A 15,571-nucleotide genomic window follows, 5' to 3' on the forward strand; every position below is an offset into this window, starting at 1 on the left:
TTTCCCAATAAATTAAAGGGAGACGTTTTTCTACTTCCTTTTTTTTTTTTTAATCACTGCTATTTCTGGAAGAACAGGGGGTTTGTTTAGCTGCCTTTCCTTCCTTGCAAACGATCGTGGGACCAATTCTTTTTCTCTAGGGAGCCAAATTCACAGCTATGGAGGAGAGAGTCTCATAAATTGCCTTATCCTTATTTGAATTCTTGTGTGTGGAACCCCTCAGTGCAGGTGCCCTAAGCTGGTCTGAAAGCAAGGTCTGCCACCTGTTTGTTTGCCAGCCCTTAGCTACTGTATTGGAAGATCTTCTGTGTCTAAGATCTCTCTTCTCTCTCCTCTGTTTCCTCCTGGAGGCTATTTTTCCCCCTTTTATTGGAAAACCGAATAGGAATTTTGAAGTGATGATCAGCATGTTATTAATGATAAGATCTCCAGCTAACATTGGCTAAAGTATGATGTCTTTGGAGTATTTATGTGGTGAACCATCTTGCAGATAGTTGAACTCTTGAACTGGTTTTGCCAGCTGTACTTGAAGAAAGTTTACTGAATGGTGTAGAAAATACAACTGAATGTCTTTGCCTTGAAAACAGGGATTTGAGAGATTATGGCATCTGAAGCCCACAATGGTAGAAAACAGAAAGTATTACATATCGAAGGTCATCCCATTGATCTCCCCAGAAAAAGGATCTCCTCTTCCACTAAAAAGATCATGAAGGAGGTAAGCTGTGGGGTTTGGGTTGTGTGTTTGTTTGTTTGTTTGTTTTTTTATGTCCTCTGATGAAACCGAAGTAAATATTCGGCCATTTGATGTTTAAATGTGCAACAGTACTTGACCAGCAATTCCAATTATGCATTATGATAGACACAGCAGTGCCTGCACAGCTGTGTGCATCATACTGTCCTCCTGAGCACTAGGGCTGAGAAGGTTTTACTCAGGCCTGCTGTTCTCGAGTCTAGCCAAGAAATATTGCAGTGGAGGAAATTCTCTCAGCAAAAAGTTCTCTCTTGCCAAGAGAGCTGCATGTGGGAGGTGGGTAGGTGAAAATATCTGTGTGGAATTGTTAGGATGCAGCTTGATTTCCCACATTGTCTAGTAGCACCCATGCTTCACTGGATTCTTGCCAGTCAGAAAAGTTTTCTTAAAACCTCCAGCCAGATACTGGCTAAAGAGTACAGCACTGAGCATGGAGGAAGCACTGGAGAGGTAAACTCACTATAAGGTCACTTCAGACAGTGGTGAAGATACCAATATCCTCCTTAAGAGTTTGCTTATTGAAACCTACATGATTTTATGAGTTGGTTTTAACAAAAGAAGATCCTGGCATGATCTTGCTGCTGTGCAGAATTAACATTTATACAGCTGGTAATATTTACAGGGTGAAATGCCTGCAGTATGAGAGTGCAGGGCCTGGTGAGACCAAAATGCAGATTTCTAACTTGAACATCTTAGTGCTTGCTTTATTTTTCATCATTTGTTCACCAATAGGGAAAAAAATAGATCAGTTTGTCCCAATTCATCTCTTCTTCATGATAAGCCACACACATCTTCAAAGTGTGTCGCTTAATTTTCTGAGGTTTTGCTAATCTCTAGTAGAACCTCGAATGAATGTTGTGACTCCTCTAGGAGGTCTCTATTCTGTGCAGGCCAGTTGGTGTTAGGCTGCTCATCTGTTTCATACAAATGAACTCAAGACAATCAAGCTGGAGTTGTCTACAGGACTTGATGTTGTTGTTGTGCTTTGGTGGGCAAGTGTCCTGCTGTCATCCTTCCCAAAGCTAGCACCTGCTGCCTTTAAATGGCTCTTTGAGAAGTGATGCCAGCAGGTTCCAGCAGGCTTTTCATATTGGTATCAATTTTTAGTTTGCTGGTAACTAAAGAATCTGTCTCTGATGTCACAATTCCACATCTTGGCCAAGACACCTCAAGCCTCCAGCTGCCTGTGGTGCTTCAAGGACAGCTGGGGGAGAGCTAGTTCATCTATAGGTCACTGGGAAATCCTTGATGATTAACAGAGGGTTCATGTAGCTGTGCTTTAGTTGCAGAATAGGAGGAGCGGGTGAAAGGTAGCAAACCTGTGGTAGGAATGTTTTGTGACAGACTGGGGGAGTGTTGGAGCCTTGTTAGTGATACAGCTTTTTGTTCTTCTCTGTTCCCTTTCTCCCAGGGTAAGAAATCTCCAAAACAGCTGGCTTCATACACAAACAGGTAGGAGGGCACTGCTGAATGCAGCCTTGAGTTTCAAGGGAGATGGGAGCAAAAAGCAGCTTAAATCTCTTGCAGCACCTAAGCAGGCACAAATGAAAGATGGGAGGGTTGGGGTGTAAATTTTTTTGGGGTCCAGTCTTACTGACAATACTTGGGTTTGTATTTACTGCTCCTCTAATGAGTCTCTGTGTTCATACAAGCAGGAGAAAAACATGGGCAGTAGCACCCAAATGAAAGTGTGTCTTGGGGATAAACAGGTTTAAGTAACCTGCAAGTTGACTGCTGAATTCATAATGAGATGTTTTAGCTTAACAGCATGAGCTGTTGCTTGGGTTTAGGACAACCTGCACTAAAATCATCTTTTCTTCTTGCAGAATAACAGTTGGAAAAACAGTGACCAGCCCTCTCTCTCTTTTCAAAGTAGTATATTGTAAAAGAAAAGTTCATTGTTATAGTCCAAAGCCTTGTTACAGAAAGAAGCAGTTCCCTAAATCTAGGGGCTGTGACATGGCAAATAAAGAAAATGAACTGGCCTGTGCAGGGAACCTGCCAGCGAAGCTGCACAACGACACTCGCAGCCACTTGCTGAATTCCACCGACTCTGGCTCCTCTCAGACAGAAGGGTCCTCCTCCAAATACAGTGGATTCTTTTCAGAGGTCAGTAGAGGTTAAAGAACCTTCCATTTCCTGGTAGGATTTCTTGTGTGGTCAGCTGTGAAACTTTTTTCAAGGAGCTGGATTTTCTTAACATAGATTGGCTCAGGTGTTGTGATCTGCAGTCTTTGCTGATCAGTTCATGGTGATACAGGTGCCAACAGCTGTCCTGCCAGTTTTGCCTATGGATGTGGCAGCACAGAAGCTCAGATCTGCTGTGCTAGGCTGGGTTAAAATTGTAGCAGCCCTGAGCACAATGTTGGTTTAAGATGGCTGGGATTCATGACCTGGCACCACACATGGCCACAGGCATGCTTGTGTAGGTGTGAAAGTGTTAGGTGTGAAAGTGATAGGACCCTTTGCACCAGCACTAGTGGCCCAGTGTGTATGAAGCTGCCTCCAGCCTTTGTATAAGGCTGCATTGCTTCTGAAGATTGCTTGGTGGATCCCAGTGAATTCTTGCAGGGCTTCTGAAACTGCCCAGAAGGTCAGCTAGCTAAATAAATCATATTTTGTGACAGTAAGGCCATATAAGGCCTTTAAAGTTGAAGTTTCCATTTCTATCACCATGGGTGTTTGCTGCCTACTTAGCCCTGCAGGTCTTTTAAGTGAAGCGTGGTGGGAAAGGTAAGATCAAAGACTCTGCTGAGGGCTGCCAGAGAGTCCAAGGGGCTAGAGGTACAAGTCTGGCACTCTGCTGAGCTTGATGGTTTCAAGGAAGGAGCAGCAGAATTGCTGGAATAGATAAAAAGAGATTGCAGAAAGAAGGCTAAAGAAACAGAGCCTGAGGAAGCTTGACCCTCTGGGGAACTGGAGACCAGATCTCCACCTGCAGATGACTACCCAGCTGGTTTGAGAAATGAGTGTCTGCAGTGCTCATGCTGGTCAAAGATCCATTTTAACAGCAGAGCTGAAGTGCATTTTGAGAACAGGCTCCTTCAGAAGTGACTCTTTCTTGGCAAGGTTCAATGTGACACATGGAATTCTTTGTGTCTGAAGTGCATGGACAAGCACCTAAGGAAGAAGTTGTCTGTTGGTCACACTTACAGACTGATGCTCATGGGTCCTCCACTTAATTCACATACCTCCACCTACCTGTCTGTAGATCTCACTCCTGTAGCTTTTGGGTAGAGTGGTCTTAATCTATTTATGATCCATTTTAAGAGAAATTCGTGGGTTTTAAAGCCATTGGTAGCTAATTATTCTTTTTAACCAAACTGAGCAGTGTACAGGGAGGAAAGGATATTTTCATGGAATCTAAGTCACTGTAGAGCAGCTGATTGTGTTGGTGCTGGGTACTTGTAGTAAACTTCTTTTATCATTGCTTTTTAAATCTACAGGTTTCTCAGGACCATGAAACTATGGCTCAAGTTCTTTTCAGCAGGAATCTGAGGCTGAATGTAGCTTTAACTTTTTGGAGAAGGAGAAGCATAAGTGAACTGGTAGCCTACTTAGTGAGGTAAACCAAGTGTCCCTTCTTTTATATTCTTGCAAGAGTGTCAATCCCAAATATGCTTCAGTGTTTTTAGGGGTCCCACAAATGTTGTAATGTTGTTTAAATCCCAGTGGAATGGGGTGCTCCTGCCAAGAGTAACACTGCTGATTCTCCTCTTTGTGTTTCTAGGATACAGGATCTTGGGGTGGTGGTGGACTGCCTTCCTGTGCTCACAAACAGGTACAAACAAAAAGCAGTGGGGGTAAGAGTCTGCTATCACCACACCAAAGTCCAAGCACTTCTGAAACATCTTCTTCTTTAAGTTTACAGGAAGAAAAACCATATATTTCAGTTGGCTGCTGTGTAGATCTTCTGCCTTTGGTGAAATCACTGCTTAAAAGCAAATATGAAGAGTAAGTATCAGTTGTCAAGGTGCTATTGCTTCCTGGCTGTGCAGTGCCCTAGGAATAAATGGAGTTAATCATCTGACTCCTCTTCCTTCTGCCCCTTCGCCCAGCTCTGCCTTCCTCAGAGAGCACCACCCTGAAGATCCTCTGGTCTTTTCTACTTTAACAAGCAAAAGCTTTTCCCCCCAGTCCTTAACCTCGTATGAACGGCTTTGCCCTTGTGCAGATTGATTTGTCCTAGACAGTAAGCCAGAACTGCCCCAAGATTTCAGTGTGCTTTATACCATGAAATCCATGCAGTGTGTTCAGGCAGAATACCTGAAGAATTTCTGCTTTTACAACAAAAGCTTCAATTAATGACTTTAAAATGAAAAGAAAAAAAAAAAAACAACCACCCATAGGCAAGTGTTTAAGCCTGCCAGTTTGGCTAGATATTTATTTTTGCCCAGAATAGAAAACCAGTTGCCTTGAGTAGCTCACCAGTTTGTCTTGATGCTTTAGCTGACTTGTGGATGTTGGGAGGAGGGCAAAAAGCATAATATGTAAAATCTGTTGTTACAGATACGTGATAGTTGGTTTAAACTGGCTTCAGGCTGTCATTAAAAGATGGTGGTCAGAACTATCTGCACATACAGAAAAGGCAGAGGATGGGTGAGTATAATGCTGGGAAGTATTTCAATGTGGTCCTGTAGCTTTATCTTGATCTGTTTAACTTGGAGCAGCAGGAGCACAAAATACCTACAAAATCAGTTGTGCTCAGCATTGACAGTAAAAGCTGAAGTACTGAAAGGGCTGTTCTTGAGACAGGTGTTGGAAACTTATTTTGGGTTTGATTTTTAGATTCTTTTTACTAGAGTTATAACACAGAACACAAGGGATTATCCAAATGCTATAAAACTGATCAAAATTGATCCAAAACTGATCAAAACAAGTGATCCAAATGTTTCAGTGGCAGTATCTATCATGTAGCCCAAGTCTATGCAGTATTAAACATTTCAGTCAAAAATCTACTGCAACGTAATATAAATATTACAAAATATTCATTCTTTTTCAGAAATATTCCTATTTTAAAACAGCAATTAAGTGGATTATGGGAACAGGAGAATCATCTGACTCTGGTTCCAGGATATACTGGTAATATAGCTAAGGTAATCCAGTTCCAGTTATGGTTAGTGATGACCATAGTTGTATCACTTGCAGTATTCTTGGTGTTATTTAAACAGACACAAACACCTTTTGTTTTCCACTATTGCTTAATTAGATTGCACAATTATAATCATTGTAACTTACAATAATTATAACAATTAAAATAATTAGAATAAACTGCTCTGCTTAGACCCCACCTTAAATACTGCCTCCAGTTCTGGTGTCCCCAGCATAAGAAGGGCACAGAGATGTTGAAGTGAGTCCAGAGAGACCATAAAGATGATCCAAGGGCTGGAGCAGCTCTGCTGTGAGGACAGGCTGAGGGAGCTGGGGGTGTGCAGCCTGGAGAAGAGAAGGCTCTGGGGGGACCTCAGAGCTGCCTGCCAATAGCTGAAGGGATCCTGCAGGAAGGCTGCAGAGGGACTTCTCATCAGGGTGTCCAGAGACAGGCTAAGGGGGAATGGTTTGAAGCTGAGGCAGAGCAGGGTTAGAGTGGAGCTGAGGAAGAAGTTCTTCAGTAGGAGGGTGCTGAGACTCTGGCACAGGCTGCCCAGGGAGGCTGTGGCTGCCTCCTCCCTGGGGGTGTTGAAGGCCAGGCTGGATGAGGCCTTGAGCAGCTGAGTCTAGTTGAGAGGTGTCCCTGGGCATGGTGGGGAGGTTGGAGCAGATGAGCTCTGAGGTCCTTTCTAAGCTGAGCCATTCTGTGTTTCTGTGATGATTACAGAAGTCTGGAGTTAAGTTCCATTTGCTAATAGTGTGGTTGAGAATGCCAGCAATGGGTTTTCTTATCCTTTTCTCTTTATTCATAATAATAATAGTAATAGGCCTTAAAATTGATGTAAAAGGGGCCCAGATGAGTAGGAAGATTGTGAAAACACAGATTTTTTTTTTTTTCCCCTCTGTGGTCTGCTGTCCCTATTATTGTGAGTGTACTGCAGCATGGGGAACCTTAGCCAAGATGTTGTCAGCATTTGCACATCTGGTGACTGGAGCAAGTGACACCTTCCTGATATCCAAAGCTTATTGCTGGCCTCATGCTTAGACAACTGAGTTTGTAGTGTCCCCACATGAGCTGAATCCCTGTTTGCCTTTCTTGATATGTTGTGGTATCAGTAATATACTGAGGTGTCTGGCAAGTGTATGATTTGCTCCTCATGATCTCATCTCTATAAACATCACTTTCTGAGGCTGGGCACCAAGGGTACTGAGAGAAGGCTTTGAAGCTGTGCATGCAGGGACAAGTGCAACAGTAGGCTAAATTGGTTACTTTGGAAACTAATCCAAATTTCCTTGTAGGCTTTTTTTAATACATAAAGAAATGCTATTGAAAGTAATGTTGAAGAGAACTTGTTCTGAAATTTGACCTAAGGTTAATTATTCTGGTCCTGATTGGTTACCCTGCCTCAGCCATAGCATTGATGGCACAGCTGTGAGTAACACCACAAACAGTTTCTCCTTCCTTTCTTACTTCCTTCTAGGATGTAAATGCTTATTTATTACAGCTACACTGACATGATTGGGAAACTGCTTTTGTGGTGAAACAATCCCCTGAAGTATCCCTGAAATCCGGACTGTTTCTGAAAGCCTTCTGAGAAATACTGGGAGAAGAGAAGTGAACTGTCGAGCTGTTTAATGAAACCACTAACAAAACCCTAACAACCTACTTCACATTGAAGTGGAAAAATGTCTAGCAGGAGCAACTTTTACTTCAGTGAGGTGAAAGTGCATTATGAAAACTGTATGCCTTTGCTGCATTTGGGATTCACTCAGTTACTAGATGGTCCTTTAAATGCTACTGGATTTTACTACAGCATTACAGAAAAGAAGGTGAATCATAAGACAGCAGAACCAGTGTGTGAGGAAGCATCAACAGCAATCAGCATTGGGAGCTCTTGAATGTTTCTTTCACAAGAGAGCTCCAAAATGCACAGTATCTTCCATGTGCATCAAAAAGCCCCTTTGGAATATACAACTACTTCTGTGTTTTAATGAAATTATTCAAGACAGGTTTTGTTTGCACTATTGAGAAACTCCAGCGAGGATGCCTTAATGACTTAGTGTTTCAACAAGCCAATGTGTTAAGATGCAAATAGCTATTACCTTCAGATTATGATGACAAAAAAAACAACTACAAAATCAGGGTTTCACTTTGTGTAGTTACTGAAGCGTTGCACAGAGACAAAGATTGATGGCTGAAAGCTATGAGAAGTACCTGAAGTGAAGCTTGGCTCAGCAGCTCTTGCAGATGCCAGCAGAGTGGTGAATTCCTGGCTAACAAATGTTTTTATATTGTATGTGGACTTCTAACAGTAATCTCCTTCTGTATCATTTAAACTACATGCAAATAAGTAAATATATTCAATGTATCTACTGTTTTTTTTCTTCCTTGTCAAGTTCCTAAAGCAAATTTCTAGCATAATCTCTTGCCCAGTACTTTTTATCCTCAGTATTTGTCTGTCATTTGAAATGTTTACAGCCAGCCGAGGCCACATTACTCCAATCGAAGCACCCTTTTTGTACTACCTCCTGTAAGAAATTGACAAAGAGCTCCTTGCAGAAGAAATCCAGTTCTAGCCTGATCTGATGGCCAATTCCTGCCAACAGTGGCACTCAAAATACAGGGAAGGCCTTTTGCTGTCCTGCTGCCCTCTTGTGCTGTTGTAATTGAAGCGCTGTAGCTGACCAGCTGTGGAGCAGTTTTGGTTTGAGGCTTGCTCTTGCCTCTTCTGTGCTTAGGAAGCATGCTTTGCCACTTGAACCTTACCAAGTGCCAGCTGTTCACTTCAATCTTTGTGCACAGCATCTCTCACCAAATAATCCTCTCCCTTGAAGTACTTAAGGGTTCTTCCCTTAGCTAGCATTAAGCATATGCACTTTTATTGACCTGCAAGAGGAAAAAGTCTTTTGATAGCCCCCAGTGGTTTTTGCTTTACAGATTAAATAAATGAATTTTAAACTCTAGCAGTGGTCAGCAGCTTTAGGCCTCCTCTTGCTTCATTTTGTGTTTTGCTTCTATATCATACCTGTGAAGGCCAACTGGAAATCTGTCCTCAGAACTCGGTGCTTTTGTTTCTTTGAGTATTCTCAGAAGCCACCAAAGGTTTTGTGCTTCCCAGGGAAGAGCTCCTGGGACATCCCAACCCTGAGAGCTCTGTGGGACAATCCTGAGACCTGCACACAGCCACATTGTTTCTGCTAGAATCCTGAGCTACTCCTAGAGAGATTTCTCACTCAGAAGAGGTCAAGGTAGCCCTTAGTACTTTTTCAGATGTCCTTGCTGGCAACTGAAAATGTAAAGGAGCTACAGTGTGATGCCATCCTCGCATTGCTGTTCCACTGAGCACTCCAGTGTGAGAGCAGCCAAGACCAGCAGCAGCATTGGGGTCCCAATTGCTGAATTCCTCTAGGAAAATACTGCAAAGGTGATGCAAACTCAGCTCTTCCTTTCTCCTGTTTGCTTTCAAAGAGACAAAATGAAGTAACTGTTCTAGTGGCAAGGCAAGGTTGGCTTGAGGCTTGTTATTGAGAAATACCCAATAAAAGAATGCATTCTTTTTAACTGCCAGAAGTTGTCTTTTGCAAGCATCAGTAACACAGTAGTAAACATAAGGCAGTAGTATCTGTGCCTCGTTTTACTTTTTTTTTTTTTTAACTGTATTCAGGCAGCTATAGATTGTAAGAACAGGATTCTGGTGTGTCCATCATGGATTTTTATCTGTCATTATCTGATTTTTATCAGCCATTCACAGTGAGGTTCAGCTTGTTGTATGCTCTTTAGTTCTCCAGTGGGTAGGAGTTGTTTTTGCTGTGGTAGAAGGCACATGAATGATGCCTGTGCAGAGGTGACCCCAGTAAGATGTCTCATGAGCAGTGTAACTCCAGAGTTGTCTCAGTGAAACTAAGCATTGTGAGCAACCATGTGCAAAAATGCTAATCTTTATGGAGTGCTGTTGCTAGGATGTGTCCAAGTGTCCAGGCAGGAAGATTCCTTCATTCTGTGTGTCCTTGTGCTACAGCAGCATGGATGCACTCGAGGGTGAGGGATGCCTCTGCAAAGCTGCTCTTCATCTTATGCCATTTGATAGGAAATCAATGGCTCTGAAAAAGCAGGATGTCTTTTGCCTCAGGGTTTGCTGAAAGGGTTTTATTTGAAGCATGAACTAGGCTTCACCCATCCCCTAACCTGACATGAAGCCTTCTAGCAAATTGCCTCTTTCTGCAGAGCTAAAAACTCCTCCAGTATCCTGGGAAGCCAAGAGCCAAAGTTTAGGTAACACAGCTGGCTGAAAAGGGGAGCTGGTAAAAGCTGCCCCATGAATCAGTAGAAGCTGGCATGTCTTGATGATGCTGTATGGCTCCAATCTGAAGCAGCTACCCCTCTTTCTTAGTTAAAAGTACTCTGCAGTGGAACACACTCAGATCACACAGGTGCTGCAGGTGCAAGCTATTTAACAGTGCTCACAAATTGGCACCAGCCCTCCAGGAGCTTGTCTGCTGCACTGAAAGAGAATTAAAATTACCTTTCCCTTTCTGTAAGTTGCCTTAACTGTTATCAGAGGTTGTGGTTTTAACAATTGGGGGTGCAGGAGGGTGGGAGAGCAGGACAGAAGTCTTTATGCCCTCTGTTGACTGCCACCAGCCCCACTTTGTGGTACCAGATGCGTACCAAAGGAGGCTGGATCCTTGCAGCAGGCAAGTTGGGAGTCAGTCTTCATGCACAGTGCATTGGAGAGAGAAGTTTTGAAGATGGATGCTGCAGCGTTGAGTTGTGGTGGTTTGTGTGTTCATTCTTGAAAGGGTGGAGGGTTCTTTCCTGTATAGAGACTAGGAAGTGGAGTGTTGCAACTAGCAAGTGATTGCTGTTGCCAGCTCTTCCAGTTCTGCAGCAGATTGAAGTCTCAGTGTGGAGACTTGCAGCTGTGTTTTGTGCCCAGATTTCTGGTACAAAGGGAAATAGGTGGTTGAGAATACAAACCATGCAAATCCTGCTCCTGGTGTGCAGTGATTCCAGGTCTGGTACAATGCACATTCTTTGTGAGAGCAGTTGTGGGAGGAACTTTGTGTGGGTCTGCTGCTGCATTAGAGGAGGGGAGACAGAAGCAGTGTTTTGTAGCCTTGCTAAAACCCAGACAGCTGCAGTCAATTTCTGTCTGAGTCTGCCTTGCACACACAGCAATCCTTGTAGGCTGGAGGGGAGGTTTCATTGCAGTCACAGACTGAGCAAGTTTATGTTGGTAGTGCTCATCTTCTGCTTCTCAACACTTGGTGGATTCCAGCTTGGTTACATGACTTGGGGCTTGTCTTCAATCCTTGCATTTAGTTCCATCCTGTTTCCCAACCCCTGCCATGCATTCCATGGTCAGCACTTAAGGATGTGATTTCTTCTTTGAGATGAAATACACTGTGAGCATATATTGCTAGAAGTGGGGAGGAGAAAAATCCAAGCTGTAACACAGGGCTAGCTTTTCCAAATGTTCCTTTTGAAGCCATTCTGAGAACTTGAAAGCTTTGCAGAGATATTTTGTTAATACCTGCTATTTGAAGTGGACACTGATGGCTGCAAGTTTGAGTTTGAACTTGGTTGGAAAAAAAATAAAGTGTTTTCACTCTAAATAACCACAGCTGCAGTATTTGTTTTTTACATTGGTGTTTGTCTTTTCCTTGCTCACTAATGGACTCTGATCCTAACCTGCCATATGGGAGGCAAGAGCTGTAGCTCTGCCCCTTAAAGGGACAGAATAGAAATAATCACACAGACTTCAGCTGTGGCAGACAAGACAGGGTGAGGGAGCTGGGTGTGTTCAGCCTGGAGAAGAGAAGGCTCTGGGAGGACCTCAGAGCTGCCTGCCAATAGCTGAAGGGATCCTGCAGGAAGGCTGCAGAGGGACTTCTCATCAGGGTGTCCAGAGACAGGCCAAGGGGGAATGGTTTGAAGCTGAGGCAGAGCAGGGTTAGAGTGGAGCTGAGGAAGAAGTTCTTCAGTAGGAGGGTGCTGAGACTCTGGCACAGGCTGCCCAGGGAGGCTGTGGCTGCCTCCTCCCTGGGGGTGTTGAAGGCCAGGCTGGATGAGACCTTGAGCAGCTGAGTCTAGTTGAGAGGTGTCCCTGGGCATGGCAGTGGGGGTGGAGTAGATGAGCTCTGAGGTCATTCCAACCTGAGCCATTCTAGGATTTTTTTGAGTAGTTTGGTTTTGGTTGTGGTATTGGTGAGCACTGTGTGCATTGCAAAACAACTCAGATCTAAAGGTGAAGGTAATGTTACTCTCCAATGCTGCCTGCTCTTGGGGGTGTAGGTGTTGGAATCCATCTGCACCCTGGCATCATTCCTGAAGGTTACTTGCAGTGTCAAACAGCTCTTGTCATTCGGGGTTATGGCTCTTCTTCAAGCTCTATTTGAGCTTCACTTTGAAAAGGTCTGAATTAAGTTTGGGTTTTGCAGTTGCCACTTCAGTTTCAGATACTCCATGGATTGAAAGACTTGCTCAGGCACTACAGTTGTGTTCCAGCTTCAGAAACACAGTCAGCCACTGTCTACAGAGACAGCAGGCTTTCCTGTCACCTCTCTTGTCCATGACACAAACTCGTTTTCTGCAGGAGTTCAATCATTTTTGGAGGCACTGTTTCACAGGAGGATTATTGCCACATCCAAGAAGCCTGAGAAGTTGCACAAACAGCTGGTAGAGGAACGCAGATTTCCTCACTGCCACATTGTCTTATCACATGTGAATCAGTTCTGCTCTCACAGAGTCACAGAATGGTAGGGGCCAGAAGGGACCTCCAGGGATCATTCAGTCCAACCTCCCTGCCAGAGCAGGAGCACCCAGCATGGGTCACACAGGAACACATCCAGGTGGGTTTGGAAAGTCTTCAGAGAAGGAGACTTCAGAACCTCTCTGGGCAGTCTGCTCCAGGGCTCAGCACCCTCACAGGGAAAAAGTTTTCCCTCCTGTTCCCCTGGCACCTCCTCTGCTCCAGCTTGCCACCAGTGCCCCTTGTGCTGTCCTTGGCCATCCCTGAGCAGAGCCTGGCTCCAGCCCTGTACATCTATCCCCAGCAATGAGGACAGCCCTCAGGCTCCTCTGTTCCAAGCCCCAGCTCCCTCAGCCTGGCCTGACAGGAGATGTTCCACTGCCTGCAGCAGCTCTGGGGCTCCGTGCTGGATTGTCTCAAGCAGTTCCCTGAGGTCATTGTTGACCTGAGGGCCCAGAACTGGACACAATGTTGTTACCTGCTTAGCCCAGGTGAAGGTGGAATGCTGGATTGCTGGGGAGGTGAACAACTAACAACTTCTGGCTGTAAGGTGCTGTTTTCATGCTGAGGAAACTACTGCGGGGAGTGCAGAGAGGAACTGTTTGTTGTGTATTTGGTTTGGAGAGCAGAAGTCTTTTAATTCTCGCTGTCTGCTAATAGCCTCTTGTCTTGAAGCCGAAAGGTGCAGACATTGTTGTGTGCTTGTGAACAATAAGGTGAAGTTTCTGACTGAAAAGAAAAACCAAGCCTGTTGTGTTAGTTCATTGCTGTACAGGTAAAACTTTATTTTTTCACTTTAAATTAAAACTAGTTTTTAAAATTAGTTTTGTTTTTTGGTTTTTTTTTTTTTTTTGCAAGGTTCTGCCTATTATTAGGGAAGCAGTAAAGCAAAGCAGGACTAAAGAGTAGCTGGCACCTTCTGTTCTCTGCCTTGTGCTCTGATAAGTCCAAAAGATTCACATTGAAATCAGCCCAAAGGAGTGGGGGTCAGTTGGAAGCATTAATTGTGGAGCAGTTCTATGCCAGCAGCCAAAGTTAGCATAAGAATGATCTGGGTGTTGGTGGTGCAGCCCCTGGCCGCTGTAGCAACTGTCATTACATTTTCTTGGGAAGGACTTTTTGGTACTTTAAAATAGGCTGCTGAGGGAGGCTGTGGCTGTCTTCTCCCTGGGGTTGTTCAAGGCCAGGCTGGATGAGGCCCTGAGCAGCTGAGTCTAGCTGAGAGGTGTCCCTGGTGGGGAGGTTGGAGCAGATGAGCTCTGAGGTCCCTTCCAGCCTGAGCCATTCTGGGACTGTAAGCCTGTGACTTTGTGTGGGTTTTTTGGGAGGCACCACCACTCTCGGAGGCTTTCTGCTTGAGAGGAGTCATTTTGGAGATCAGGATTTTTAGATCTGCTGTTTGGATGGAAGGGTAATGCTGCAAGGGAGCCCTCTGAAAATATTTACTGGCTTCTGAGTGATGGCATCAAGAATCATGACAGGGGCTTGAGGGCTTAAACACAGGCAAACGTCTGAGGCCCATGGCTGCTGTGTGCCTGCCTGGCTGGCTGTTGCTGCCAGGAATTCACCTGCATAGAATTCATGCTGAGGGAGGGTTCTGTTTTGGATGTCCCCCAAGAAGGGTGCCTGTGACAGCTGGAGATTCAGCTTGGAAGGCAGAGGAAGCCTTTCCAGTCCTGTGTGCTGAATTCCACAGCAGGGAGGCACTTCAGAAGGGCAGGCTGGAGACAGAGAAGTCACATTTGCTCCCACTTGCTGCTCTTCCACCCCTCTGACATGCTGGAGCATATCTGCTTGGCTCAGCTCCCAGCTCCACACCCACCTTGTCACTCAGCCAAGTGAGAACAAAATGCCTTCATCTTTGGCACACCTGGTTTCTCAGGTGTGAGGTCTTGTATCTCAAGTCTTCCAGGTTCTCACTACAAACCAAATTACAGTTTAGTGCCATCACACTGGAAACTCAGAGGCTGCTGCTGTATGAGTAACTCAGGGCAGCTGTGGGTGCTGCCACCATCTTCACCCCCTTATCCCAACACTGGAGGAGCAGAAGGATCTGCACTGGAATGGCTGTGCCAGGCACCAGCTGCTCTATGGTGTGGACGTGTCCAGGTGGGTTTGGGACATGAATATCCACTAAGGACTGCAAACACAGGTCTGAATGCTTACATCTGGTGGACTGGGGACTAGAGAGAAGTCCTACTGTGGAGAGCTGAGTGGCTTTTGTTGGAGGGTTTTTTCTTACTCACCCCTCTTGCTCCCCACTCTGAGTACAGGCCTTTGAATTATCTTTTTTTTTTTTTTTTTTTTGCAAGCTTTACACCCTTTAGGGTTCTGTGACCCCACAGAAAATGATCAGGGAGCTGGGCAGTGAGGCCATGCCTTGTTCACAGCACTGTAGGCACCTGTATCCACTCACTGCTGTGAGCTCTCCTGCCTGCCCTAGAATTTTAGAACTCTGTCAGTTCATGATCCCTGCAGCCAAGGCTTCCCATGAGCTTCACATTCCCCACCAGCCCCTCCTTGCTGGTGAGAACAAGGTCCAGCACCACACCTCTCCTCCTTGGCTCCTGTATCCCTTGGAAAGGAAGTTATCCTCAATGCATTCCAGGAACCTTCTGGGTTGCTTATGGCCTAAATGAGAATTTATCCTCTGGTGACTCAGTCAGATCCAATTGAGATGGAGCAGTTCTCATACCAAAAATTCTGCTGATGTGGAGGCAGCTGCAAGACTTCCTCCATAAACTCACCAGATCTAAACTCACAACAGGCTTCTGTATTCAGAAGTCCCTTTAGCTACAGCCCTTGGTGTCCTTACTAATGCATTTTTTCTTGACAAAATGGTTCCTTTGCAGCATTTGACCTCGTGCTATTTTCCTTCCTTGACAGAGCAGGTTCTGTCCATTAGCCCTGCAGACCCTCTCCAAGATACTGCTGCCCACATTTCCTGCAGAGCCCTCAGCTTTTGCAGGCATTTATT

General features: G+C 44.8%; 1 protein-coding gene across 1 annotated transcript; it reads left to right on the plus strand.

Annotated features, from left to right (window-relative positions):
• The first annotated feature begins 601 nt into the window (after positions 1-601).
• Positions 602-7,356, plus strand: KATNBL1 (katanin regulatory subunit B1 like 1). Its single transcript, XM_054400627.1, has 9 exons — positions 602-715; positions 2,163-2,203; positions 2,578-2,860; positions 4,198-4,316; positions 4,482-4,532; positions 4,616-4,705; positions 5,261-5,350; positions 5,754-5,847; positions 7,324-7,356. The coding sequence occupies exons 1-9, from the start codon at positions 602-604 to the stop codon at positions 7,354-7,356; spliced, it is 915 nt and encodes a 304-aa protein (XP_054256602.1).
• The last annotated feature ends 8,215 nt before the right edge of the window (positions 7,357-15,571 follow it).

Source organism: Indicator indicator, chromosome 4, assembly GCF_027791375.1.
Source record: "Indicator indicator isolate 239-I01 chromosome 4, UM_Iind_1.1, whole genome shotgun sequence".
Taxonomy (NCBI): Eukaryota; Metazoa; Chordata; class Aves; order Piciformes; family Indicatoridae; genus Indicator; species Indicator indicator.